Source organism: Emiliania huxleyi, assembly GCF_000372725.1.
Source record: "Emiliania huxleyi CCMP1516 unplaced genomic scaffold EMIHUscaffold_88, whole genome shotgun sequence".
NCBI classification, from domain to species: Eukaryota; Haptophyta; order Isochrysidales; family Noelaerhabdaceae; genus Emiliania; species Emiliania huxleyi.
This window is the reverse complement of record NW_005195441.1, coordinates 213,157-239,244: the sequence shown is the minus strand read 5'-3', so window position 1 is coordinate 239,244 and position 26,088 is coordinate 213,157. Positions and strand designations below refer to the sequence as shown.

Sequence of the window (26,088 nt, the reverse complement as noted above, 5' to 3'; positions counted from 1 at the left end):
CTTGCGGTGTCCGGTGAGCGCTGTGCCTGTGGTCGCCGCAGACTGGCTTCCTCGACTTGAGACGGGCGCATGGAGACGTGATGCCTCCATGCGCCCGTCGAGCCGTCGATCTTTGGCCCGCCAGAGGGATAGATAGGCGGCGTTTTGGGCGACAACAGCGCTGCGACCTCGCGAAGTGGCGGTGGACGTGCTCCCATGTTGCCGACGCGGCGCCGGAGTGTGGCGGGGAGTGACAGTTTGGGATTGCAAGTCGAGTATGTTGAGTCCTGGCTCAACAACGCAGAGAGAAAATGAAAGCCGTCCGGCCCCCAAGTCCGGCTCACGCGCCCCGAGCTCGCCATCTACCGCACTGAACACTTCCGCCCCCTCGCTCCCAACCCATCCACCTAGCCGAGATATGCCGAGGTGCGCGATCTCGGGCCGCGCCGCGCAATCTCGGGCGATCTCGCGCTATCTCGGGCGATCTCGCTTCTCGGGGCCGCGCTGCGCTATCTCGGGCGATCTCGGAGCGTCGCTCGCGCGGCGGCACACCTGCTCAAAAAGGGAAGGGCCCGGTTGGAGCCACGGGGCTCACGTGCTCGCTCGGTTCTCGCCGCCTCACCCTGCGCCACTTGGGCCGGTGAGGCGGCGCCCCGCGCGGCGCGTTCCTCGCCCCGTCCACGCCGACCCCCCCCTGTGCGCGCACCGCTCATCTTCAGCCCTCTTGGGGTTACTCTCGCGCTCTCGCAGGGGAACCCGGCGGGACTCCCTTCCCCCCACAATGTCCTTTTTCCTTTTTGGTTTCTGGAAATTCTGGAATCCTGGGTGAGGAGGTGGAGTCTCGTGTCGTTACAGAATCTCGTGTGTCTCGCGCCATCTCTCCAATGGCGCGGGCCTATGTCGGCCAATCGGTCCCATACGGTGAAGGACATCCGGGACATCGCACAGGGTCTGGGCATATCTGAGGCCGAGGTGCGGGCCCAAATGCAACGCGAGGACCAGCCGGCACCGGAAACGCAAGAGCAGGACGAGTACGCTCACGCCCTCGCCGCGTCGGCAGCCATGTACGAGGAGGAACAGATGGCCCGCGCTCTCGCTGCATCGCGCTTAGAGCCGCGCCCCGGTCCTGCGGCGGAAGGGTTCCCTGCGGCCAATCGTGGTGATCCGGCGAAGGCGCTCATGGACAGCGCGCTCGTCGAGATCGAAGCAGCGTGTGCGTCGCTCGAGCACTTGCCCGCTGGCTCGGAATGGCTCCAGATGAACGGGCTTAGCCTCGAGCCTGCGCTTTGCGTCGTGCCTTCGCTCGGCTTCAGCGCCGTGCAGCTCATTGATGCTCGCTGGTTCGTCCAATTTGCCTCGAACCACTCGCGCATGCCGCGGCGTCAGGAGATTCATCAGCGCTTCCCGGCTGCCTGCGTCAAATTCCCTGACTTCCGCAAGATGAGCCAGGTCCGGAATAACGGGCTTCGCATCCTCGTGATCTCCCATCCGTGGCTCCAGCCAGACCATCCGGATCCACGTGGAGACAATATGAAACTCATCGCCAAGGCGGTCGCCGCGTTTCTGAGGGAGTAGATCTCATCTTAGTGATGGACGTGCGTGCGTCCCTTCTATTGTGTTGCGTTTCGGACGTCCCTTCGTTGTGTTCTCCCCGTCCGCCAGCGAGACGCTCAGTTGCTGGCGGCCGCAGTCTTTCTGTGACCCACCCACCTCTCCCTTGTGTTTATTGTCTCTGGGGGGAGGGGTTTCTCCTGCGGAGTCTCGTAATGAGCAGGCTCATCAAAATTTGAGTTGTGTTGCCTCTCACCTGTAGGAGCGGACCAGCTCGTTCGTCTGGATTTTTTTTCCGAGGATAACATAAGGCAATATCGAATATGCACCTTAGCTGTTACGTGTTAGCATCAAAGGACAAAGCATGAGAGTGAGAGACTGTGAGACGTGCAGATACGGCTCTATGTGTATATAGCAAAAATCACGAGGCGTGGCGGTGCCCGGGCGCCGCGCAACAAGAAAAACCACACGCTCTGAGACACGCAAAGTCTCCCTCGCTCTCTGACTCTCTCTCTCTGCACTCTCTCTCGCTCTCTGACTCTCTCTCTCTCTCTCTCTCTCTCTCTCTCTCTCTCTCTCTCTCTCTCTCTCTCTCTCTCTCTCTCTCTCTCGCTCGCTCGCTCGCTCGCTCTCTCTCCCCCGACTTCTGAAGGTTCTGTGCTACGGGTCGACACTGTGCTGAGCGCGCGCCGGCGGGCGCCCCTATCGTGCTCCTCGGCCCGTCCCTTCCGCCTGGGCTACCAGTGCCAGTGCGGCCCGTCCACGGTGACTGGCCCCGGGTGCAGCGCGCCGCTCATCCACTGCACCTTTTCAGGGGCGGTGCGGTGCTTCTTGCGGTACGCGTCCGGGTAGGCGCCAAAGGCGCCCGCGTGCGGCCGCTGCGGCGCCGCCTGGCTCTTGAGCCAGCACTCGCCCGATGAGTGGTTCCACACGTCGTTCGACCAGCAGAGGCCGCCCGCGCTCGGCGGCGTCGGGCAAAAGACAAACACGTTGCACGCCTGCGCGGCGTGCGTGCCGAGCTCGTTGGAGGTCATCGTCTTGGCGCACCGCTCCGCGCTCACCTTCCCCTCCCAGCTGCGGTTCAGGTAGACCCGGCCGCCGGCGCCGGGAGCGCCGCAGACCCGCGCGTGCGCCTTGCACGCGTCGCAGCACTCCTGCGCGGTGCCGACGTGGAAGCTCATCCCCCAGTTGAGCGAGCCGCCCGAGAAGCCAGCGTGCGGCGTCGGGTTGCAGCTCGGGTCGGCCGCCGATCTCAAGGCCAGCTCCGAGGGAGGCCTTGGAGCCGGAGGCGGCAAAGGCGGAGGCGGCCGGTTCGCGGGTGGCGGCGAGGACCGCCGGGCCGCCGCAGGCGCGACTGCGGATGCGGCGGGCTCCAAAGCGCCCACAGCGGGCGCGTCCACCTCCCTCAGCTGGCGGCGCAGCTCGAGCGGCCGGTGGCGCATCGCCTGGCCGATGAGGAGGAGCGCGGCGGCGGCCGTGATCATCGCCTGCGCCGCGCGTGGCGCCATGTCGCAGAGCGGGAGCCGCCTGCCCGGCCCGCCTACTATGAGCCGCTGCTGCCGATGCCGCAGCGGTTACGGCTGCGGCTGCAAAATGACGCTGCTGCGGCTCCCGCTGCTAGTGCTGGCGATTGCCTAGCCCGCCGGGCTCCGCAAATCGAGAAAGAAAATACTGAAAATAAACGCAAGCAATAATCTAACTGCGCCGCCGCCCTGGCGAGTACAGTCCACGCCTGCTATTCAAAGCTTCAGCATGTGCAGCGAAAAGCATCCTTTTCCCAGACAGTTTCCCCCTGAGAAAACTTTACTCGCCCGGCCGCCGTAACTGTGTCCGCCTGTGTCCGCCTTCGTCTAAGGTAGCTCAAAAAGAAACGCACGCTGGCTCAACGGCTCTCTCTGTGTCTGCCCGCTGTGTGTTCCGCCGAGTCGACCGACTTTGGCACTGACATGGGTCTCGTCCCAAAGGCGCTCAAGAAGAAGAAGAAGGATCCGTACGCGGCGCCTGCCGCCTCGACGCCCAACACGGGCACGCCGCAGCCCTCGCCCAAGCCGGCGACGCGAGCGGACGAAGCTCCGACGCCGACCAACGAAGCGCTCACCGTGCAGCTGCTGGGGGCGCACGCGGAGGCGCGCGAGGCGCAGGCCAAGGCGAACGAGGAGCTCGCCGCCGCGTACGCACGCGCCGAGGAGGCGCTCGCCGACGCCAGGCAGGCGCGGACTGAGGCGGCCGAGGCGGTCGAGGCGCAGGCGGCGCTGCAGGCGTCTGTGAGAGCGCTGGAGGAGCGGGTCGCCACGCAGAGCGAGGAGATCGAGACGCGCGAGGAGGCACTGGCGACGCTCGAGACCGCCTTCTCCGAGCGGGAGGCGGAGACGGCGCACCTCGCCCCCGCCGCCGCCGCCCGCGGCTCCTCCCACCAAGTCTCCGCTATGCGCGCCTGACGCCGGTGCCTCGCCGACACACAGGCGCGGCTGCAGCAGGCGCTGGCGGCGACCGAGGCGGAGCTCGACGCCGCCTCCTCCAAGCAGCCGGGGCAAGACTCCGCCTCGTGCGCCGACGCGCCGACCCCAGACCGCCGGCTCGAGGAGCTCGCGGCGGCGCTGGCCGCTGCAGAGGCGGCGCTGACATCCTCGGAAGGAGCGAGGGCGGAGGCGGAGGCGGCGCGGGCGGAGGCGGAGGCGGCGAGGGACGCGGCGGCCGGGGAGGCGGCCGGGGAGGCGGCGGCGGCGGCGGCGGCGGCGGCGGCGGCGGCGGCGCGCGAGCCGGCGGCCGAAGACGGGGCGGAGAGGAGGACGGCCGAGGGGCAGGAGGGGGGGGACCCCTCTTGGGTGTGTGTGCACGAGACGCGCGTCGGTGGCCGCGTGTAGGAGGGCCGAGGCGCTGCAGGAGGAGCTGGCGGCGTCGGAGCGGCGGCTGGCGGAGCTCGAGGGGGAGATGCGCCGGGCGGCGGAGGCGAGATGTAGCCGAGATACAGCCGAGATACAGCCGAGATACAGGCGAGGCGAGATAGCCGCGGCGGAGGCCATGTCCATGACACGTCCACGACACGTCCGGGGCATGTCCCGCAGGCGCACCGCGCCGCGGTTGAGGCGGCGGAGGCGTGGCGGCTAGTGGGCGAGTGTCCCGAGGCGGAAGGTGGCACGGCAACGACACGCCATGACGCGTCTCGGCTAGGCGCGGCGGGTGGCGGAGGCGGGTCCAGGGCAGGCCGGTGCGCGGCGAGGTGAGCCGAGATGCGCCGAGACTAGGCGCGGCGGGTCGCGGACGTGGCCACGGCGGCCGAGGCGGCGGCGGGGCCGGGGATTCGCCCAGACTGGGGGGCCAAGGAGAGGGGCTTTCCCCCCAACCTTTTTTGCACGGGTTTTTTTTTTTCTTACTTACCCCCCCCCCCCCCCCCCCCTTCTCGTTTCTTCTCCCTGGCCTCCGCCCCGCCCCCCTCCCCGCCGCCCCCTCCCCTCACCGCCGCCTGCCTCGCCGCGCAGCTCAGCGAGACGAAGGCCGCGCTGGCGGCGGCGGAGGCGCGCGCAGACGCCGCGGTCGCCGCGTCGGCGGCGGGGGGCGGCGGGCACATCGCGGCTCAGGCGGGCCAGACACGCCCACGACACGCCCACGGCATGTCCGGAGGGACTCACTCTTCCAGCGGCCGCGCCCCTGACGGAACCGCAGGCGCCCGACGCCCCTCCGAACGGCGCTTGTCCCGCCGCCGGCCGCGTCGCGCCCGCAGCAGGCGCCGCCGCCGTCAGCTCTCGCAGCGTCGACATCGAGGCGTTCGGCGCCGCCGCCGCCGCGCCGCCGCCCCCTCCCGTCAAGCTTGCTGTGGCCGCCGCACCGGACGGCGCCGGCGCGGAGCCGGAGCAGCCGCCCGCGCGCTCAGCTTGTGGCAAGGTCGAGGTGCGAGAGGGCGTAGGCGGCGGCGCCGCGGAGCTCTTTTCCGGCCCCTTTCCCCCCCCGGCCCTTCTCCGAGCCGCCTCTGAGCGTGTGCTGCAGGCGACGACGCCGAGCAGGAGCAGCAGCGCACCGCGTGGCTCAAGTACTTTACCGAGACGGGCCAGTACACAAAGGCGATGGCGATCGTGGTCTGCAAGGAGGAGGAGGAGGCGCTCGAGGCGCACCTCGAGGCGAGCTCCGCCGAGATGCGCCGAGATCCGCCGAGATCCGCCGAGGCGGTCCGAGACACGTCCGCAACACGTCCGCGACACGTCCACGACACGTCCGCAACACGTCCGCGACAACGGTTCGCTAGGCGTGCCGCCTCGCGTGGCTCTCTCACGCCGAGGCGCGACCACCCGAGATGCACCCGAGATCACCCGAGATGTGTCCGAGATGTGTCCGAGATGTGTCCGAGATGTGCCCGAGATGTGCCCGAGATGTACCCGAGATCACCCGAGATGTGCCCGAGATGTGCCCGAGATGTACCCGAGATCACCCGAGATGTGCCCGAGATGTGCCCGAGATGTGCCCGAGATCACCCGAGATGTGCCCGAGATGCCCCGAGATGTGCCCGAGATGTGCCCGAGATGTGCCCGAGATCACCCGAGATCGTGATGAGGCTCGCGCACGCCGAGGCGCGACCGGCGGGCGGCGGTTCCCCGCCGCGCGACACGTCCATGACACGTCCCGGAGGGCGGTCGCGCAGGCGACGGGCAAGCACGCCGAGGCGCTCGAGTACGCAGTGACGGCCGCCGAGCGGTCGCGGATCCAGGCGGCGATGGTGGGCGGCGCGGTTGCGCCGCCGCCGCAGGCGCAGGGCGAGGCGGCGGCGGACTACAGCGGCGGGGCGGCGGAGTACGGCGGCGAGGTGTCGGACGACGACGACCCGTTTGGCGAGATCTAGCCGAGAGTGGGCCGAGGTCTGGCCGAGAGAGAGGGGGCCGAGATCTGGCCGAGGTCTGGCCGAGAGAGGGGGCCGAGGTTGGACGGCGACGGCACCGTTGGCGACGGTGGCGGCGGGCGAGCGAGCTCCTCTCTGCACCGGTGCGGGGCCGCCACCCCCCCGGAGCCGCCACCACGGCCTCCCGGGAGCGCGCAGGCCAGTCGTCAGAGGACGAGTACCTCGCGTACGACCCGAGCAGGCCGCTGCCCGCGGTGGACGGACGCTACCGCCCAAAGGCGCGCGCCGCCGCCGCTCGGCGCGCACCCTCCCCCTCCTTTCCCCGTCCCGGCCGACGCCGTCTCCTGGCTCTGCTCGCAGGTGGTTGGGAGCCAGCCCGACTCGCGGCTCGCCATCTGAGAGCGACGCCACGCCGCGGTGGCCACCCCGCGGTCCTCCGTCGGGGCCGCGGCTGCGGTCGGCGAGCGCAAGGAGGCGTTGGCAACTGCATTTGTGGCGAGGATTTATTTTGGGGGAGGCCGCCGGAGGTGGGAGAGGGCGAGCGGACAGCAGCGATTGTCACCGCCCCAACCCTGGGGTACACACAACACATCGAGCGGCCTGTGATGACAGCGATCAGTGTCTTCTGTAATTTAGGACCGGTGCGTCTCTCGCGAATGTATTCGGTGTCGCGCGCCTCGTGAGCGGTGAGGCGTGAGGCGGGGGACTCCGGGCGGGGGGGGCCGGGGCGGCGGGACCGGGAGGCAGCCGGGACGCCGCGTCGAGCGAGGTGAGCGTGCGGACATGAGGCGCCCCACGAGGACGTGGAAAGATGCTGCTGGGTCGCAGCCGGGGCAAACACGGAGCGTAGGTGTACGAACAAGGACACAAACACACGACATGGAAATAGATCGCGGGCTCTCGAGGGCGCGTCAGCAGCCGAGCCGCGGGCGGTTAGCGCCGGGCGGGGACACACGCGTCGCACCCGCTCCAGAGCGAAGAGGCCGGTTGAGCACGCGCTCAGAAGAGCTTGGAGCCCGTGATGCCCTCCTGGACCACCATTCCGGCGATGGCGATCATGGCGAGGCGCCCGTTGTTGAGCTCCTTGGTCTGCATCTCGGCGAGGCCGGCGGCGTCCGTCGGCTTGAGGCCGAGCGGGTCGAAGCCGAGGTCGCCCGCGACGTGGTCCTTCTTGATGGTCCACGGCTGCGCGGGGTTGCCGTCCGCGTCGCGGCTCGCCGGGTTCTCGAATGTGAAGACTGAGAAGACCTCGATCACAGCGATGACGCCCACGACCACCGGCCAGAAGGTCTGCAGCGGCGTCTGCTGGAAGGCGGAGAAGCTGGGCGCGTCGTCAGTCGCGAACAAGGGGTGGAACTGCTCCGCGACCGGGAAGCCGAGCGCCGCGAGCATGGCGACGCGGCCGTGCTTGAGCTCCACCTCGCGGTAGAAGCGGACCTTGCCCTCGGAGACCTGCTCGTTGGAGGCGCCATCCGAGGAGCAGAAGCCGGCCGGGTCGAAGAAGCCGAACGGCGCGGTGATGCCGGGCAGGGTCTGGGCGAACGCCTGGCGCAGCGGGCGTCGCGAGGGTGAGGGGGCGTCGCGAAGGTGAGAAATAGAGAGCGGTGCGAGGCTGGGCGATGGCGGTGACGTAAGCACGCCTTGGGGTCGAACGGCGGCGGCGCGACTGGCTCTGGCTCGGCAACGGCGGCCTCCTGCATGAGCGCCGGGCGCGTGCGCAGCGAGGCGGCGGCAAGGCCGGGCGCGGCGAAGGCCGCGGCGAAAGGAGAGCTGAGAGTGAGCATGGTTGTTGCTTGGTCGGTACTAGGTAACTCCTCGGAAACTGCGGAATATTTTGATCAGATCCCTTTCTAGGGTGCCGACTTGGTGCCATGCCCGATTTTGGTTGCACCGTCCTCGAGGAGGCGGCCGCCGCCTCGCAGGCGCTCGAGGACGAGGTCGAGGAGCGGCGGCTGCTCGAGAGCAGCCTGCGGCAGGTGCTGCGCGCGCGGGGCGACGCTGCCTAAGGGCGAGAAGTGGGCGCGCTGCCCCTCTCGCCTGCGCCTCTGCACGTCGGCGCGCCTGGTCGCGACGCGGGCGGTCGCTTTCCTCGCAGAGGAGGCGCTGGGGGCGCCAGCTTCTAGCCGCTGGCGGAGAGAGAGAGTCATCATCACGGCTCGTGCGTCGAGTGCTGTCCACGGTCCTAGTAGCCGGGGTTTGCCCCTGCGACTTCTTGCGCATTGCTTCATAGTTCGTTTCATAAGAATCTGCGGCCAAGGCTCTACTTGCGGCATCGTAGCGCTCTGAGCCTGTGGTGCTCCTCCTGTGCTTCGCGAACGCACAGTTGTGTTCCCACGTGGCCACGAATAAAAGCCGCCGCCGCCGTGTAGCGTGTTCATGGCCGCGATCTTTCACCGCCAGTACATGATGCATGTCAGAGAGAGAGATTTTTGAAAACCAAACAAGACTCTTCATTTCGTTTCATTCATGATAGATTTCAGTACAACAATAACGTAAAAACAAACTCACGTAGAAAACAAACTCAGTACTCACGTATAGAAAACAAACTCACGTAGAAAACAAACTCACGCCCACCTCTCGCATTCTCATTTCAGACCTGCTTCACCTCAACCTGCACCTCATGCTGCGACAGAGAAGATGGCGGGGCTGCGCCGGTAGAGAATGGCGACCATGAGGGTGATGGATGGCCGCAACTGCCCAATGCGCCAGCCAACCACAACACAAACATGAGGCCTGATGTTACGACCATTCCTCCGACGAAAGTGATGCCACCCACGCAGCCGGCGCCACAGCTGCTACCTTCACCCGGCAGTGGCGGCGAAGCTGGAGGCGATGGAGGCAGAGATGGAGGTGGAGGTGGAAATGGAGGTGGTGACGACGGAGGCGACGGGGGCGATGCCGGTGGGGTGATCGGTGGTGATGCCGGCGGTGGCGAGGCCGGCGGCGATGGAGGCGATGGAGGCATCGAGGGAGGTGGATATGGCTTGCAGACGTCCTCCCAAGCGGGGACGGCAGAGCCATCGGAGAAGGTCCCGGCTGGGCACTGCTCGCAGCCTGTAGGCAACAACGCATCGTTCGGCCGCTCGCTAGCCGGGCACTCATCACAGCCAGTCTGATCGGCGTTGGGATATGCGTTCGCGTTGTACATTTCAATGCTGCACGTCTTGCAGACGCGACTCACCGGGGATACGGCAGAGCCATCGGAGAAGGTCCCGGCTGGGCACTGCTCGCAGCCTGTGTTCTCGTCGTTTGGCTGCTCGCCAGCCGGGCACTCATCACAGCCAGTCTGATCGGCGTTGGGATATGCGTTCGCGTTGTACATTTCAATGCTGCACGTCTTGCAGACGCGACTCACCGGGGAGACAGCAGAGCCATCGGAGAAGGTCCCGGCTGGGCACTGCTCGCAGCCTGTGTTCTCGTCGTTTGGCTGCTCGCCAGCCGGGCACTCATCACAGCCAGTCTGATCGGCGTTGGGATATGCGTTCGCGTTGTACATTTCAATGCTGCACGTCTTGCAGACGCGACTCACCGGGGAGACAGCAGAGCCATCGGAGAAGGTCCCGGCTGGGCACTGCTCGCAGCCTGTGTTCTCGTCGTTTGGCTGCTCGCCAGCCGGGCACTCATCACAGCCAGTCTGATCGGCGTTGGGATATGCGTTCGCGTTGTACATTTCAATGCTGCACGTCTTGCAGACGCGACTCACCGGGGAGACAGCAGAGCCATCGGAGAAGGTCCCGGCTGGGCACTGCTCGCAGCCTGTGTTCTCGTCGTTTGGCTGCTCGCCAGCCGGGCACTCATCACAGCCAGTCTGATCGGCGTTGGGATATGCGTTCGCGTTGTACATTTCAATGCTGCACGTCTTGCAGACGCGACTCACCGGGGAGACAGCAGAGCCATCGGAGAAGGTCCCGGCTGGGCACTGCTCGCAGCCTGTGTTCTCGTCGTTTGGCTGCTCGCCAGCCGGGCACTCATCACAGCCAGTCTGATCGGCGTTGGGATATGCGTTCGCGTTGTACATTTCAATGCTGCACGTCTTGCAGACGCGACTCACCGGGGAGACAGCAGAGCCATCGGAGAAGGTCCCGGCTGGGCACTGCTCGCAGCCTGTGTTCTCGTCGTTTGGCTGCTCGCCAGCCGGGCACTGAATTGGCACGTCGGCGGCTCGACGCGCAGTTCGTCGGCGCGGGTTGCCCACCGCCTCACACCGCACGGCAAGGGAGAGGAGGAGCATCTTTGCGATCATCTCTCGTGGCTGAAGGTCGTGCGGCTCCTCTCCAACTGTGCGAGCTCTCAGCGTCTCGTGCAAATGTCCTTGAGACACGCTGCCTGGGCGAGTTGCTTGTTTTTGTCGCCGGAGTTTTTCTTCTTTTTCAGCGCGCCCTACAAGAGGAGAAAAGGCGCGCAGGAAGGGTTGCCACAACCAATTTGCGGTGTTCACCCAAAACAGAAAAAAGAATAATCGCCGCCGCCGCCATCTCCTCCTTTCCCCCCCCCACCTCCCTCCCCCTCCACCCCCCCTCCTCCCGCCCAGCAGCCCCCGCCCCCCTGCCGCTCCCCGACGCCGACGCCACGCCGACGCCAACCCCCCCCTCTCTACCGCCCTCACCTCCCTCCTTGCCGACAAGCCCTGAGTCGCCTCTCAGCCAGCGGGGCGGCTGGCCGACGCCCAGAGAGGCGAACCCTCGTGGCCGCAGCGGGCGGCCGCTCGAGCGGCGCGACGACGAGCGGCGCTCGCGGCCCAGCAGCGACGGGCCCGACTCGAACCGCCACCCGATTGACGACGACTCGCCGGATGAGCTGCGCGGCGCCGACTCTGACGGGGCGAGCGTCGCAGCAGGCGCTGCGCGGGGTGGCGCGGCGGGCGGTACGGCGCGCGGCGCGGCGGACGGCGAGCGCTTCTACCGCATCCCGACGAGGAGGCCGGTCGCACACGAGGTGATGGACCCGACGAGGAAGCGGGAGCTCGAAGCCGAGGCCAAGGCCGAGACTGAGCTGCATCGGACGCGCGAGGACCGACGGCGAGAAGTGGCGAGTGCGCAACGAGCGCAAGCGCCTCCTGCAGCAGCACTCGGCCATCATTGCGAGGCGCAACTGGGAGATCACCCAGCGCAACGCGTGGCCGAGGATGGGCGGCGTGGCGCCGCGAGCGCCGCCAGTCGAGTAGTAGCGGTAGGGAGTAGAGGTAGTCGTCTCAGTAGTGTCCTGTCAGAGCGTCCCGTGTCGGTCAAGCAGCGTCTGTCGGATAGCAGGAGAGAGTGGCTGCGTCGTGTGTCGTGCGGATGAGTAGACCCCCCGCCTGAGGGCTCACCCCCTGTCCTCCCAGGGTTCCGACCCCCTTTGATTCGTTCTCTTGCTCGTCTCACGAGCGTCATGCGACGGCCGGTGTGGCCGTTTCCCTCGTTGTTGGTGTCGCTTCCTCCGCTGCCGCCCTTCATCTCCGCCAGCTTCTCCCGGCTCCACCGCTTCCGAGGGCGTCGACGGCCCGGCCGAGGTCTCCCCGGGCGAGGGCGACGGCATTGGGTCGTGTCGCCTCCCCTCCCAGGGAGGTCGAGCCCGCTCTCCCTGGTCGGCGAGTCGTGCCCGCACTCGCGGCCTCTCTATCGTCCCCGGCTCGCCCCCCCCCTCCGCCGGCTCCTCTCCAGGCTCGGGGAGGCATGGCTCTCCCTGTCGAAGGTCGCGGTGGTCCGGTTGCCACTGCGACTGGCCTTCCCCCGGTGAGCCCGTACGTCCCGAATCCATAAGAAAACCCTAGAATTCTTTTTAAATTCTTTTTTTTGCGTGATACACTTCCTAGTGCCACGGCGGCTCTCACCTTGCATGGACCTTGTGTGTTCGCAAGGTTCAGCAGCATGCCCGAAAAGCCACGCGTGACGCAGGTGACGCAGGTGGCGTCGGCCTGCGCGACTCCCTTTGTCGCCGCTGGCTTCGTGGCGATCGCCGCCTCCGACGCGCTCTCCGCGTCCGCTCGCTGCGCGGCCCACCGACTGCGCCGAGGCAAGGTTTTCTCGAACGAATCGCGGCAGAGCACAAAGTGCGTCGGCCAGCTGGAAGTAGACGTCTTTGATCCAGATGGCGTCGACTGGACGATGCTGCGCGTCGACTACATCGACCGATGCGTGCCTTTCGTGCTGCGACGCTGCTCTGGCAAAATCAGTGACGTATCGCCGCCGGCAAACGACGCGGCTGCTGGTGCTCAGGGCACGATTCATGTCAAGACTGTCCCGATTGCGAAAAGAATACCGGGCATCGACGAGCTCGTCCACAAGCTGCTGCCGCACACGTGGCGTGCATACTGGCCGCTCTGGTTTCTCGGCAACTACAAGTCGGGCGTCGCCCACATAGACATGGGACCGGCGAGCGTGAACTTCTACTTTCTGCGGACCGGAAGCAAGGACGTTGTGATCGCGCCCAAGCACGTCTCGGCCGGAATCAAGCTCAAAACGGGCATCGACAGCATCTACATCCCCGGCTCGGCTGGCAACCACGACTACCTCGCCAGCCTGAGCAGCTTCTACCGCGTGACGTTGCAGGAGCAGGACGTGCTCGTGTTCAACAACTCTGGCTTGTTGCACCACTTCTCCAACGTCGAGGGAGCCGCGCCCTGCGAGGCGCTCTCGGTTCGGTGCAAGTACGCGCTCGGCTCGGACAAACGCTGCCGGCGGCTGCTCGCGTCGTCGCCCAAGGTGTGGCAGCACATGGCGGGCCACTTTGTGGGGCTGCTGCTGAGCGCGAATGGAATCAAGCGTGTTGAGGAGCGGAGCTCCGAGTGCCAGTGAGCTCCACCGAAAGACGGAGAGGTCTGTTTGATGTCTGTTGAAAGTGTGCGCGGGTTCGGGTAGACATATGTAGTGTGCTGTGAGTCGTGTGCAGAGGTCGGTGTATGGTTGTCTACTGTACGTGTACAGTGTTGCTAGAGGCTCGACGAGTAGGGTGTGACCCCAAGTGCCCCTCTATGTGTTTGGACGGGTCCCCGTGCGTGCGCGCAGGATTTTGGAAGGACGATCAGGGGCACAGGTGGGGCTCTCCTGCTCCTGACAAGGGACACGACAGGTTCGCAGCGCGGTGGCACGGTGGAGACTCCCAACTCCACTGGCGGTCTCATCTCAGTCTAGAGACCTGCCTCCAGCTTCTCACTGGCAGTCTCTCGTCTAGGGTACCGAAACTCAGCACCCCCCCTACGGAATTCTCGTTTTCGGGCCAAACGAGCGCGAATCTCGGTGGGCATCAGCGCCTCTCGCGGTGGGCATCATGAGCTCACGGGGCTGCCCGACGGGGCTGGCCTCTCGTGCCGATGGACCCAGCCGAGGTGCCCGACCAGTCGGAGCCGCGCCGACGCGCCGCGCGCGCGACCACCAGCCAGCTTTTCGGCGGGGCCGAGTACGGTGCGTCGAGAAAGCTGACACTCAAAACAGCACACGCTTTTTTTGCCTCTTTTTGAGCGCTGCTGCTGCACACCCAGCCCACCAGTGATACGAGAAGCACCAGATCCACCCCGGAGCGTGCTTGACCGCCACCCCGGTGACCGCCCACAGGTGGCTGATCGCGGCGCCGCTCATCGCTGCTTTTGTGCGCCTGGTCCTCAGAGGGCGCCTGCGGCTCTCGCTCGTCGCGTGACCGCCGCCGACAGCATCTGCTCGGTCGTACCCGCCGGCGCGGAGCTGCGCCACGTCGAATTGTTCGGTGGCTCGACCGCCGGCGCGCCCACCCTTGCCTCCCGCGCGCCGCCTCTCCGCGCAAAGCCGCTCACGCCGCGCGTACTCAGCCATCGGCGCGACATCACCCCCGCGCAGGCACCTCGCGACGGGTCGGCGCACTCGTGCGGAGGGAAAGCAACCTGAACTAACCCTCGGAGAGTATTCCTGTGAGCTGTGTACTAGCTCCGACCGACCGAAGTAGATAGAGGGTGCGTTCCGTTCCGCAGCTAACTAAGGGGAAACCCAGGTACCCGGCAGCGCAGAACTATCCCTCGGGGGGGGAAAAGAAGACAGACAACCCAAGGGAGGGATGGGAGGACGGCACGCCGCCACCACACACAGGGATTTTAAGGAGAGGGGTGTGATGCGCTAGCCGTCGCCCACCCTTGGGAGTCTGCCTCTTCCTATCTCTCTTCGCAGTCCCTCGCCGATTCTCGCTGCAACCTTCATGCCACCTCGCGGTCGTCCCACTCTCGTCGTTCTCTCCCTTGTCGCTTCTTCCTCTGTCGCTTCGCTCTCCTCTGCCTCGGAGAACCGCCGTACTTGGAGGACTTGGAGTGCAGTTAGCAGCCTCACATCCAGGGCCGGGGAGCTGAGAAGCGCACCCAGCGGGCCGGGTGATCGGGATCGGGTTACGGGCTAGAGAGCCCTAGCCCCGGGGGTGCGCGTTCGCAGGGCCATAACACGGGTCTCCGAGGGTTAGTTCTGCGCTCCGGGTCTCCCCTAGCTGCAGAACGCCCCCTCTACTCGGGGCTAGAGAATACTCTCCGAGGGTTAGTCCGCGCTCCAGGTTTCCCCTAGCAGCGGAGCGCCCCCTCTACTCGGTGAATTCTTTTTTCCTTTTGAGTGTCCCGCGCCTTTTCCGCCTCCTCGTCCACTTCCGTCGCCACTTGTCGTCGCCACGGTGCCCCAACCATCGCCCCCCCCCCCCCTCCTCCTCCCGCCGCCTCGCCTGCCGCCTCGCCTCCGCCGAGCGAGCGTGGCGCTGACCCCCCGGGGTCGGTGACCCGGGGGCATGGGCGGTGCGGCCCGCGCCGCGCGCGGGCGCGTGACAGCCCGTGAGTGCCGAGATCGGGTCCGTACTTCGACGTAGTATGGGCCCCCGGGGGCCCTCTACAGCAGCGGCGAAGTGAGCGTGTTTGTGGTGTTGGTGTGGCGTCTGAGCTTGGATCTGTGACTAAAGCCGGTTACCACTGATGGATCCCCACCCGAATAACACACAGTGAGCGCCCCAGCGCTTCACTACGCCCTCCGCGCGAAATCGCTAGTGGTGCTTTGTGGTAGTATGTTGTACTTTTGAGTAGTATGGGTACGGTTCCCGAGACCGTCGTCGCCAGTAGGCCTAGTTCCCCTTCCGCTATACTAGAGGGGCCTACCTTCACCAAGCTGTAGATGGCGTACATCTCGGCGTCGACGATCTCCCACGATCCCGGCAGGGCGCCTCATTCCCCAAACCTATCAAAGAAGAATTTTACACCCCAAGCGCCGCCTTTTGCCGGCGTGGAGCGAACGCGGCGACACGGGCGCAAGCCTCTGCCACCTGTGGAGGCCCACGCGGCGCCCCACGCGGCGCGCTCACGTCTGCAGAACGCACTCACGGATGGCGACCCTCGTTGAGGCCTATCTGGAACGGCTCGGGCTTCCTGCAGCATGCCTGGCCGACGGCCCAACGCTACCCCTCCTCGAGACGCTAGTGGAAGCGCACCTCGCGACGCTGCCCTTCTCCAACCTGTCACAGCACCTTGCCGGCGGCGACGCGGCGCCCTCCCTCTCGCCCTCCAGACTTCAGGAGAAGCTTCTCGCGCGGCGGCATGGCGGCAACTGCTTCGAGCTGAATGGCCTATTCGCGCTGCTGCTGCGCGACATCGGCCTCGAGACGCTCCTGCTGCAGTGCCGCGTCTGGACGGGGCGGGAGCGAGGCAATCGCGGCAAGCCCGGCTACCGCCGGCACCCCACCCACCTTCTCCTCCTCGTCGGCGGCGTGCAAGGCGCAGTGCAGCCGAGACGGCGCCGCGATGCAGCTGTCGCCGAGATGCAGCCGAGATGTCGCCGAGATGCAGCTGTCGCCGAGATGCAGCCGAGATGTCGCCGAGACACGGCGCTGCCACCGGCCTCTCTGCAGGGCCGGCGCTTGGCTGCGATGCGTGTGCGTGGCGTCGGCTCAAATCGTGGACCCGCCGTGCGCAGGCGAGGGCAACGCGCGCTTCCTCGTCGACGTCGGCTTTGGCGAGCCGCCGCTGGGGCCGCTGCGCTACTCGGTCGGGGAGGGGAGCGAGCAGGTGACGGCGGAGGGCATGCGCAGCCGCATGGTTCGGCTCACTAGATGCGGGACTCAGATCCCCGCCCTCGAGCGAGCGCCGGAGGGTACGTGGTCGGCTGCACTCGCGCCGCCTCCACTGCGCTCGCACACGGGACGCAGGGGCGGTGCCGTCTGCACCACCCACTCCCTCGGCTCAATGCCTTCTCTGCCACTGCTCTTGCTTCAGTATTGGCCGCTGTGCTGCGCAGGTGCAGCTCGGCGACGGCATGGTCCAGCTTGAGAGCTGGCGCGACGCGGGGCGCGACCCGTGGCACGTGCGCGCGTCGCCGTCGCCGGCCACCGAGGCGGGCTGGGTGCCGCGGCTGAGCTGGGCGGAGGCGGACGTCGAGCTGTTTGGCGCGGCGGCGGCGCCGTGCCTCGCGGACTTTGCGGCCGCGCAGGAGCGCTGCCTGGCGGAGGGGAGCACGCTGCGTCAGAAGCTGGTCGTCTGCCGCCTCTTGCGCGAGGAGAAGGTGACGGTGGCGGGGACGCAGCTCCGAATCACCTCGCCGCGCTTCAAGAGGGGCGGCCGCGTGCCGACGCAGCGAGTGGCCGAGCTGGGGTGCACGGAGGGGGTTCGCGCGGCGCTGCTCGAGCACTACTGCATCCCGCGCGAGGAGACCAGCGCGCTGCAGCTCGACGCGAGCGTCGCCGCGCCGGGGGCGTGGTGGAGGCACTTGTAGCTACGATGAAAGTTCTCCCCGTTTGAGACTTCGGAATAGCACTTGGTGCGGTGTCGAGAAGGCACTTGGAGCACTTGGAGGAGCACTTGGAGCACAGTGCAGGCAACAGCGGAGCGATTTTCTTTATCTCACAATGCTCGCGGCGGCCGCTGTCGCGCCATCGTTCTCGCTGCTGGCCGCCTCCTCGTCGCCCTCCACCTTCGCTCGCGCGGGCGTCGCGCGAGCGGGCGGCATCGTGGCCTCCGCCGCCGCCGCGCCCTCCGCCAGCGACGCCGCTCTGCTCGCCGACTCGTCCCGCTCGCTCGCCATCGCCAGGATGCGCATCTTCGCTGAGCGCGACGGCGTCAGCATCGCGCCGTCGCCGGGAAAGGGTCACGGCGTCTTTGCCGCTCGCCACATCCCCGCCGAGGTGTCGGTCGGCGACTATGCGGGCGACATCCTCTCGCAGCGGGACGTCGAGGTGCGGTACGAGGCGGCGCCGCGAGCGCACGCGCTCTGGTGCGAGGCCGACGAGGCGTGGCTGCGCCGCCGCGGCGCGCTCGGGATCGGCTGCTCGGGAGACTACATCTTCAGGGTGGGCGACGACACCTTCGTGGACAGCGAGGAGTACGCGACCGCCAACTGGACGCGCTTCTTAAACCACGGCGCCGACGCCAACCTGCGCGTCAAGTCGCTGCTCAAGGGCATGGACGGGCGGCCGAGGGTGTGGTTCCAGGCGCTGCGCGACATCGAGCCAGGCGAGGAACTGCTGTGGGACTACGGCGAGTCGTACTGGAGGGCGAGCGACGTGGTGCTGTAGCGTGTGTGGCTTGGCTCGTTGATTACGTTTTGGCCCGGGCAGTCGCATAACCCGGCTCTCTTTTTTTGACTATTTTCGTATGCTGACCGCTCTCTGGCCCTGCCTCTCCACTCTCGGGTTGAGAAGGTCCTATATGTGGCGCGAGGCTCCCCATTGATTCGCCACACGCACGGCTCTCAGCACCGGCGCGCGCGCGTGTGCCACACGGTGTGTCACCGTCGGCGGGGTGTGCCGGGCGGCCGTAGACCGCCGGGGCCCAACGCCGTTAGAGCCCATGGTAGAGGGCGTAGGCCAGAGGGGTCAGATGAAAAGAAGCCCGACAGCCACAAAGCGCACTGCAACGACTGTACTAATCCAATGCCGGGGATCACCGACTGACCGCGACTGCGCATAGGCTCGGAGGGCTGGTTGGGAGGGGTCGGAGGGGTCGGAGGGGTCGGAGGGGTCGGAGGGGTCGGAGGGGTCGGAGGGGTCGGAGGGCAGGGGTTCAAGCACGGCATCACCCTCCGCAACAGCTGCCCCTACGAGCCGTGGCAGAATGGGGCGTGCGAGCGTGCGAACGCTACCTGCGGCAGGATCGTGCGGGAGATGATGACGCGCGCAGGGGGGCATGGCGCCGCCCAGCTCTACCAGTACTGGGGTTACGCCTGGGTGTACGCGGCCACCATCGCCAACGCCACCTTCGCCGTGCGCGACACCGGCAAGTCAGCGTACGAGCTCAAGACCGGGCAGCGCCCCAAGATGAACATGTTCTACCCGTGGGCGTGCAAGATGATCGTCAAGTCGCCCCCCCACCTTGTGGCGAACGGTGTCTCACCCACAGGCGAGATGGCGGCCTTCCTCGGCATCTTGTCGAACTATATGAGCCGCCACCCACCCGGGTGAGTAGACTGCGCAGTCTACTCACCCTGAGTGCCCGCCGTTCTCCATGGCGCGCGTAGCTATGACAGGGACCGCGGCCGCGGACCCGGTGGCGGACGGGGCTGGTGCGCAAGCGCCGGCCACCGTCGTGCCGCCGGGGATGCGCAGCGGACGCTGGAATAGCTCCGATCGCGCGCAACTGGAGGACGCGGTGATGGTCGCAAGGATCGCAGGTGCGTCGCAGGTCAGGCTGATAAGGCCTGGCTACGCGACCATCGAGATCGACCTGAAGCACGAGAAGGCCGCGGGCGACCGCGAGCCGGTTCAGGCGGCGGAGCGCTCGTACGTCGAGCGCACCGCGCCAAAGAAGAAGGAGCTCACCAAGGAGCAGCTCGCGGCTCGGGCCGCGGCACGCAAGGCCAAGAAGATCCGGCAGAAGGAGCGCCGGGCGAAGGAGGCTGGCGAGCGCGCCGCGAGCGAGGCCGAGCGCGCGGAGGCCCCGCGCGCGCAGCTGCGCGAGAACATCGAGTACGTGGTGGCCGGGCTGCGGTCTGCAGCTGCGCAGGCGCGCAGCCAGGCCGGGTCCAACATAGGAGTCGAATACTCGCTGCCCCCGGAGAGGGACGACGGGTATCGACGCGGCCCCAGCAAGGTGTACGCCACAGTTCCCCAGGGGACCGTGGCGACGACGGTCGCCCCGGACTGGCTCGCGAACGAGCTGGCCGGGCGCGGCAAGATTGATGCGGCATGCCGCGACCGAAACAAAAGTCCTGGCCCGCGGCCCCCACACCCACAATGACTATCAATCCAGGCTGCGGGTGAAGGGCAAAACCGCGCCGCTGCAGAACGGTTTTTGCAAAACCGCGCCGCAGCGGTACGAAACTGCGCAGATGCAGTCCAGGGGTGGTAAGGACACTATGTGTGTGTGTGTGGCCGTAGACTAGACGGCTGCGCGGTCGTCGGTCTTCAACAGCCCCCCATCCTCGCATCGGGTAGCGACGCTGAGGAGCTGAAGAAGCTAGACGACTCCTAAATCTCCTACTATCGCGCGCACAATTGCGCAGCCTCCTCAAGGGTGGAGGACGAACATACAGGTGACTCGGGGAGCTCCAGGAGCGCCCATACTGCCGGTTGTCGACTACATTTGATGAAGGGGAAGTCGGCGTTTCCCCTCTGTGCCGTCCTAGGCGGTGTCGTTCATGATCTCCTTGCGGAACGACTCGAACTCCTTGCGCGGGAGCGGCTTGGTGAAGAAGTCGGCGAAGTTCTTGAGGCTCTTGACGTACTCGACCTTGACCTCCCCGGACTCGACGAGCTCGCGAATCTTGAGCTCCTTGCGCAGGATGTGCTTCGTCTTGTCGTGCATGACCGGGTCCTCGGCGACGCGCAGCGCGGCCGTGTTGTCGATCTTGATGACGGTCGGGCCCTTGGGCTTGTAGCCGAGCGACGCGAGGAGCGAGCGCAGGTGGACCGCCTCGCAAGCGGCCAGCGTGCCGGCAGAGATCTCGGCCTCGAACGTCGAGAGGGAGATGTGACCCTGCTTCTTGGAGAAGTACGAGATGATCGCGGTGCCGATCTTGAAGGCGCAGCCGGAGGTGCTCTGGCGGGTGCACCAGTTCGCGTCGGAGCAGCCGAAGAGCTTGGGGTCGGCAACGCGCTCGTAGTGGAGGCCGAGGTCCTGCGTGCCGATGAGGTAGATGAGGCAGCGCTCGGCGGCGGCCTCGATGTTCGCGTCGGGCCAAGCCATGCAGCGCGCCATAGCCCGCGTGCGTGACGCCTGAGGGGAAGAAGCGCGCGCGCAGCATGTCGATGTACTTGCTGGCAGACAGCTTGAAACCGGTCTGCGTCTTGGTGATGGTGAGCCCGAGGAACTCGTGCACCTTTCCCTCGTGGACCTTGAGCGGCTTGCCGACGTGCTTGTTGAAGTGCTCGATGTACTCGTGCGCGAGCGCTTTGCCAGCGGTGGTCCCGGAGTGGAAGATGCCGAAGTCGTCCACGTAGATGACGACGATGAGTTTCGTGCTGTTGCGGGTGAGGATGAAGCAGCTCGGGTCCGCCTCGGACTGAACGAGCCCAGGAAACGCCTTGTTGATGGACTTGACGTGGTTCCACCAAGCGTTACCTGCGGATGGTGCGCCGTAGAGGTTGCCGACCTCGCACACCATGTCCTTCTCCTCGCCGGTGATGGGATCGATGTAGCAGTACTCGGGCTTGCCCTTGAGCCCCTTCGGCATCTCGCAGTACCAGGTCTCGCCCTCCCCGCGCTCCGCCCAGGTGTACGCCATGGGCTGGTCGCACGTGATGAGCTCCATGTCCTCCTGCGCGGCCACGTTGAGCACGGTGCGGGTCGTGCCGTAGCGGACCACGCTCGCGAAGGTCTTGGTGAAGTCGACGCCGGGCCGCATCAGGTTGCCCATGACACAGCCGCGCCACTTGCACCGGCCGTCGGACTTCCGGGAGGCGATCTCCTTCAGCGGGAGGACGCGCACCTTGGCGGGGCGGCGCATGGGCTTGAGCGTGCCGTTCTGGATGAGGCCGAGGAACTCGGTGTCATACGCCTTGTACCACGCGTCGCGCAGCTTGGGGTCGCGGATGTTGGCGATGTCCTTGTAGTGCTTGGGCACGATGTTGTCCGGCATGGGCATGATCTGGCCGTCCACGCTCGACATGTACGCGACGCACTGATCCGTGGTGTTGCGGTAGACCGACGTCGATGGGGATGCGGCCGCCGCAGCCGCCCAGATACCGAAGGGCGTGGCATTGGCGGCGAGGCGGGCGTTGAGCATGTTGTTGTACTCGCCCGTCGAGACGCCGCCGCGGCTGCGGGTGGTGCGCGGCGCAGGCGCACCCGCTGCGGGCGGGTTGACGTTGCCGTCATTGGCCGGGTCTGGCATGATCACCACCTCCTCGTCGAGGGTCAGCCCCCCGGCGTGGTTGTCGGTGGTGGGGAGGAAGACGGAGTCGCCGCGGGTCACGTTGTTGTCGAGCGTAGCCTTGTCAGACTCGTCGGGCGTCTCGTCCGCGGTCACAGGCTCCGGCCACGCGCCCTCGATGTCCGTCGGGGTGAGGTCGGAGGTAGGAGCACGGTACTCGATGCCATTCCAGAGCTCGTTGACGCAGAAGGTCGCCTGCGTGGTGGTGCCGATGTGCCCCTTGCGCGGACCCTCGGTGATGACGTACTTCCAGCCGGGCGAAGTGCGCGAGATGCCGAGGAAGGCCGCCATCTCGCCCGTGGGTGAGACACCGTTCGCCACAAGGTGGGGGGGCGACTTGACGATCATCTTGCACGCCCACGGGTAGAACATGTTCATCTTGGGGCGCTGCCCGGTCTTGAGCTCGTACGCTGACTTGCCGGTGTCGCGCACGGCAAAGGTGGCGTTGGCGATGGTGGCCGCGTACACCCAGGCGTAGCCCCAGTACTGGTAGAGCTGGGTGGCGCCATGCCCCCCTGCGCGCGCCATCATCTCCCGCACGATCCTGCCGCAGGTAGCGTTCGCACGCTCGCACGCCCCATTCTGCCACGGCTCGTAGGGGCAGCTGTTGCGGAGGGTGATGCCGTACTTGAGACAGAGTTCGCGCACGGCGCTGGAGTTGAGGACGACCTCGTTGTCGCAGAACGCAACCCCTCCGCGGAACGTGTGGCCGTCCTTTCCCTCGTTCTCGGCGAAGTACTTGCGCAGGTAGGCAGGCGTCTGGCCCTTGGTCTGCAGGATGTACGGCGTGATGGTGCTGGTGTGCTCGTCGACGACCATGAGTGCGTAGCGGTGCCCATCGACGCCTACCACACCCTTGGGCGACCAGAGGTCGTAGTGCGACGAGCCTCCGAAGCGAGTGGCCAGTGGCCGGCCGGTGCTGCGCCGCGCGTGGTACTTGGCGTTCGCCTGCAGCGCGGCGTCGTCGAGGCCCTCGTTGCGGTCCATCTTGGAGAGGTCTGGCACGCCGTCCGCGATCTTGCTGAGATCCTTTAGCGCGTCGCCGGAGATGCACAGGGCGTGCCGCCAGAAGGTGCCATTGTTGAAGACCGACGACCGCGCAGCCGTCTAGTCTACGGCCACACACACACACATAGTGTCCTTACCACCCCTGGACTGCATCTGCGCAGTTTCGTACCGCTGCGGCGCGGTTTTGCAAAAACCGTTCTGCAGCGGCGCGGTTTTGCCCTTCACCCGCAGCCTGGATTGATAGTCATTGTGGGTGTGGGGGCCGCGGGCCAGGACTTTTGTTTGAACAAAGTTTTGACAGTACATTTCTGTCGGGCCTTGGAACAGCTTGTGAGTGGTCACTGAAGACCTTCACAGTTGGTAGCGGCGGGGCAACGATCCCCGGGACATTACGACAACATGTCGTCGACGGACAAGCTGGTGATTCCGGCCTACAAACAGAGCTCCGAGCGGGAGTTCAACGAGTGGTTCCGCAACCTGCGGACCGCGGCGAAGCAACACAAGTACCTCCTCGACATCATCGAGGTGGGCACCATCCGGCCGGGCGCGGAGCGCGAGGCCGAGGCGGTCGCGCTGCACGTGCGCTACAAGAACATCGGCACTGCGGACGGCCTCATCCCGGCCATGATCGACAAGTTCTTCAAGGACCTGTCGGTGACTCTGTCGCGCCAACTCTACGGTGCGCTGCAGAACGCCGTCAAGGACGACGACACGCTCGCCGAGATGTTGGCGGACGAGGACGCCGACCACTACGACGACATCAAGAAGGGCATCGCGGCGATCAAGTCGCTCATCGAGTCGGAGGACACGAACTCCAAGAACGTGCGCACGAAGGCGCTGCGCGCGGATCTCGAGAAGGCGTACTCCCCCGACGCTCTCAAGGACCTCACGTCCGCGAGCCTCGCCAAGTTCAAGACGGGCATCGAGCAGGCGAACAAGTTGCTCAAGGACTCCCAGTGGCACCTCCCCGACGAGGTGATCGAGGAATACATCCTCGACGCGATCGCCGCCAAGGGGGCCACGCTCGGCGCAAACATGCGCGTGCAGATCGGCATACAGCGCCAACTCGCCGCGCAATCGGGCAAGACGTACGGCCTCAAGGCGTCCACGCTCGCGATGCAGGGCATCCTCGACCAAGACAACGCGGACCGCGCCAACGAGGCCAAGGCGGCTGCGCAGGCGGCGTTCGAGGCGGAGATTGCCTCGCAAGGCGTGCTCAAGGAGAAGCTCGCGGCCGCCGAGTCCCAGGTCGCCGCTCTCCAGGCGCAGATCAAGTCCGACAAGGGCGGCGGGGACCGCGGCGGCCGCGCAGCCGCTGGGCGCAAGCCGTGCCCCCACTGCAATGGGTTGCACGGTGGCAAGTGCATCGGCGACCTCATCTGCAAGGGGGTCCCTGTCGCCAAGGTGCTCGAGGAACTCCCCGACCGCATCGACCACGAGACGAAGGTGCGCATGGCCCAGTCCTCGTACAAGAAGGTGTGCGCCAAGTCCCCCGGCCGCACCCTCCCGCACGACCCCTTCAAGAAGTCGGACTCCACCGCGACCGACCACGAGGAGGTGCGGGCGGCGCTGGCCGACTCTGTCACCCGCACGTTCGACCCGGACGGCATCGTCGGCGGCTTTGTCGCTGGCGTCGGCACCGACCAGGTCGAGGACACCTTCCCCGACTCCAACCCCACCGACACGCCCGCCATCCTCAAGGCCAAGACGGCGGCGCGCAATGCGGCGGAGGCACGGGCGCGCGGCGGGCTGTGGGTCAAGTTCACCTCGTTCGTCACCGCGCTGCCTCGCCCGTACATCGGCGCTTCCATCCTACTCGTCCTGCTCGCGTGCCTCATCCCGGTCTACATGGGCTCGCCTGCCTCGATCGGCACGCCTGTGGCCGACGCCGTGGACGAGCCCTCGAACATGGGCGTGATGGTCGAGTCCGTCACCGCACTACCCCTCGAGCTGTCCACCGGGCCGGCGACTGGCTCAGGTGGCGGAGCAGAGTACGCCATCGAGGAGGACCCGCTCCAGCCGATCTACCGCAAGGTCGCGGGCGACATGTTCCGCGCGGTGAATGACATCGACGTGCCCAAGACGGTCCCGCTCGTCCTCTCGTACACGTGCATCATGCTCGCCATGTACGTGGCGCGCATGGACGCGATGCAGGCACACGCGCTTGTCGGGCATGTCAAGGTCGTCGACGCGTACGACACGACCGCCGGTGTGAACATGCCGGGATCGTATGCCGCTGGCGTCGACTCCAAGGCGGGCATGAACATGTTCCCGACGCCCGACTACTTCCCTCACGGGTGGCGCGAGCCCGAGAAGCCCATCTACATCCGCTGCGCAAACAACGACTACCTCAAGGCGAAGGGCGTCGGCACCGCGTACGCCTTCGCGCTGGCTGACCCGACCAAGCCGCAGGACACCAAGGTTGTGAACACCGAGTGGGTGAACGCGCTGTACGCGCCCGGACTCGCCATGCCTCTCGTCAGCGTCAAAGAGTGCAAGGCGCAGAACATCGTGGTCCGCTTCGACCTCTGCCCACCACGCTTCAACTACCCCTCCGGGCAGACCATCTACTTCGGGGAGGACTTCAACATCCACCTGATGCCGCTCGGCGCATCCGTCGGCGCCAACGCCGCCAAGGCCATCGTGCGCGGCAAGCCGGGGCGGCGCCCGACGGATGGCACCTTCTGGCGGCACGCCCTGTGCATCTCCGGCGACGCGCTAAAGGACCTCAGCAAGATCGCGGACGGCGTGCCAGACCTCTCCAAGATGGACCGCAACGAGGGCCTCGACGACGCCGCGCTGCAGGCGAACGCCAAGTACCACGCGCGGCGCAGCACCGGCCGGCCACTGGCCACTCGCTTCGGGGGCTCGTCGCACTACGACCTCTGGTCGCCCAAGGGTGTGGTAGGCGTCGATGGGCACTGCTACGCACTCATGGTCGTCGACGAGCACACCAGCACCATCACGCCGTACATCCTGCAGACCAAGGGCCAGACGCCTGCCTACCTGCGCAAGTACTTCGCCGAGAACGAGGGAAAGGACGGCCACACGTTCCGCGGAGGAGTTGCGTTCTGCGACAACGAGGTCGTCCTCAACTCCAGCGCCGTGCGCGAGCTCTGCCTCAAGTACGGCATCACCCTCCGCAACAGCTGCCCCTACGAGCCGTGGCAGAATGGGGCGTGCGAGCGTGCGAACGCTACCTAAGGAGCTCAAGATTCGCGAGCTCGTCGAGTCCGGGGAGGTCAAGGTCGAGTACGTCGAGAGCCTCAAGAACTTCGCCGACTTCTTCACCAAGCCGCTCCCGCGCAAGGAGTTCGAGTCGTTCCGCAAGGAGATCATGAACGACACCGCCTAGGACGGCACAGAGGGGAAACGCCGACTTCCCCTTCATCAAATGTAGTCGACAACCGGCAGTATGGGCGCTCCTGGAGCTCCCCGAGTCACTTGTATGTT

The 26,088-nt window shown here is 66.4% G+C and overlaps 8 protein-coding genes across 8 annotated transcripts; 5 read left to right on the top strand and 3 right to left on the bottom strand.

Annotated features, from left to right (window-relative positions):
• Positions 1-2,267: 2,267 nt before the first annotated feature.
• Positions 2,268-3,038, bottom strand: EMIHUDRAFT_219870 (hypothetical protein; the record flags this gene model as incomplete). Its single annotated transcript, XM_005758154.1, has 1 exon — positions 2,268-3,038. The coding sequence occupies one exon, from the start codon at positions 3,036-3,038 to the stop codon at positions 2,268-2,270; it is 771 nt and encodes a 256-aa protein (XP_005758211.1).
• A 409-nt stretch (positions 3,039-3,447) lies between these two features.
• Positions 3,448-5,312, top strand: EMIHUDRAFT_453612 (hypothetical protein; the record flags this gene model as incomplete). The annotated part of the gene is made up of 3 exons (XM_005758153.1): positions 3,448-3,902; positions 3,993-4,250; positions 5,261-5,312. Coding segments are annotated over exons 1-3 (735 nt in total), but the record flags the coding sequence as incomplete, so codon positions are not given.
• A 1,878-nt stretch (positions 5,313-7,190) lies between these two features.
• On the bottom strand, positions 7,191-8,150 carry Lhcf35 (light harvesting protein). The gene is made up of 2 exons (XM_005758152.1): positions 7,999-8,150; positions 7,191-7,903 (listed from the first exon to the last, which is right to left on the bottom strand). The coding sequence occupies exons 1-2, from the start codon at positions 8,140-8,142 to the stop codon at positions 7,358-7,360; spliced, it is 690 nt and encodes a 229-aa protein (XP_005758209.1). The 5' UTR covers positions 8,143-8,150; the 3' UTR covers positions 7,191-7,357.
• Positions 8,151-9,614: 1,464 nt separating this feature from the next.
• On the bottom strand, positions 9,615-10,376 carry EMIHUDRAFT_68881 (hypothetical protein; the record flags this gene model as incomplete). Its single annotated transcript, XM_005758151.1, has 1 exon — positions 9,615-10,376. A coding segment is annotated over one exon (762 nt), but the record flags the coding sequence as incomplete, so codon positions are not given.
• Positions 10,377-12,181: 1,805 nt separating this feature from the next.
• Positions 12,182-13,345, top strand: EMIHUDRAFT_438891 (hypothetical protein). The gene has a single exon (XM_005758150.1). It carries the CDS (start codon positions 12,208-12,210, stop codon positions 13,132-13,134), a length of 927 nt encoding a protein of 308 aa, XP_005758207.1. The 5' UTR covers positions 12,182-12,207; the 3' UTR covers positions 13,135-13,345.
• A 304-nt stretch (positions 13,346-13,649) lies between these two features.
• Positions 13,650-13,972, top strand: EMIHUDRAFT_219863 (hypothetical protein; the record flags this gene model as incomplete). The annotated part of the gene is made up of 2 exons (XM_005758149.1): positions 13,650-13,735; positions 13,891-13,972. 2 exons carry the CDS (start codon positions 13,650-13,652, stop codon positions 13,970-13,972), a joined length of 168 nt encoding a protein of 55 aa, XP_005758206.1.
• A 1,680-nt stretch (positions 13,973-15,652) lies between these two features.
• Positions 15,653-17,034, top strand: EMIHUDRAFT_219862 (hypothetical protein; the record flags this gene model as incomplete). The annotated part of the gene is made up of 3 exons (XM_005758148.1): positions 15,653-16,024; positions 16,245-16,361; positions 16,561-17,034. 3 exons carry the CDS (start codon positions 15,653-15,655, stop codon positions 17,032-17,034), a joined length of 963 nt encoding a protein of 320 aa, XP_005758205.1.
• A 316-nt stretch (positions 17,035-17,350) lies between these two features.
• Positions 17,351-18,718, top strand: EMIHUDRAFT_219861 (hypothetical protein; the record flags this gene model as incomplete). The annotated part of the gene is made up of 2 exons (XM_005758147.1): positions 17,351-17,824; positions 18,458-18,718. The coding sequence occupies 2 exons, from the start codon at positions 17,351-17,353 to the stop codon at positions 18,716-18,718; spliced, it is 735 nt and encodes a 244-aa protein (XP_005758204.1).
• Between the last annotated feature and the right edge of the window lie 7,370 nt (positions 18,719-26,088).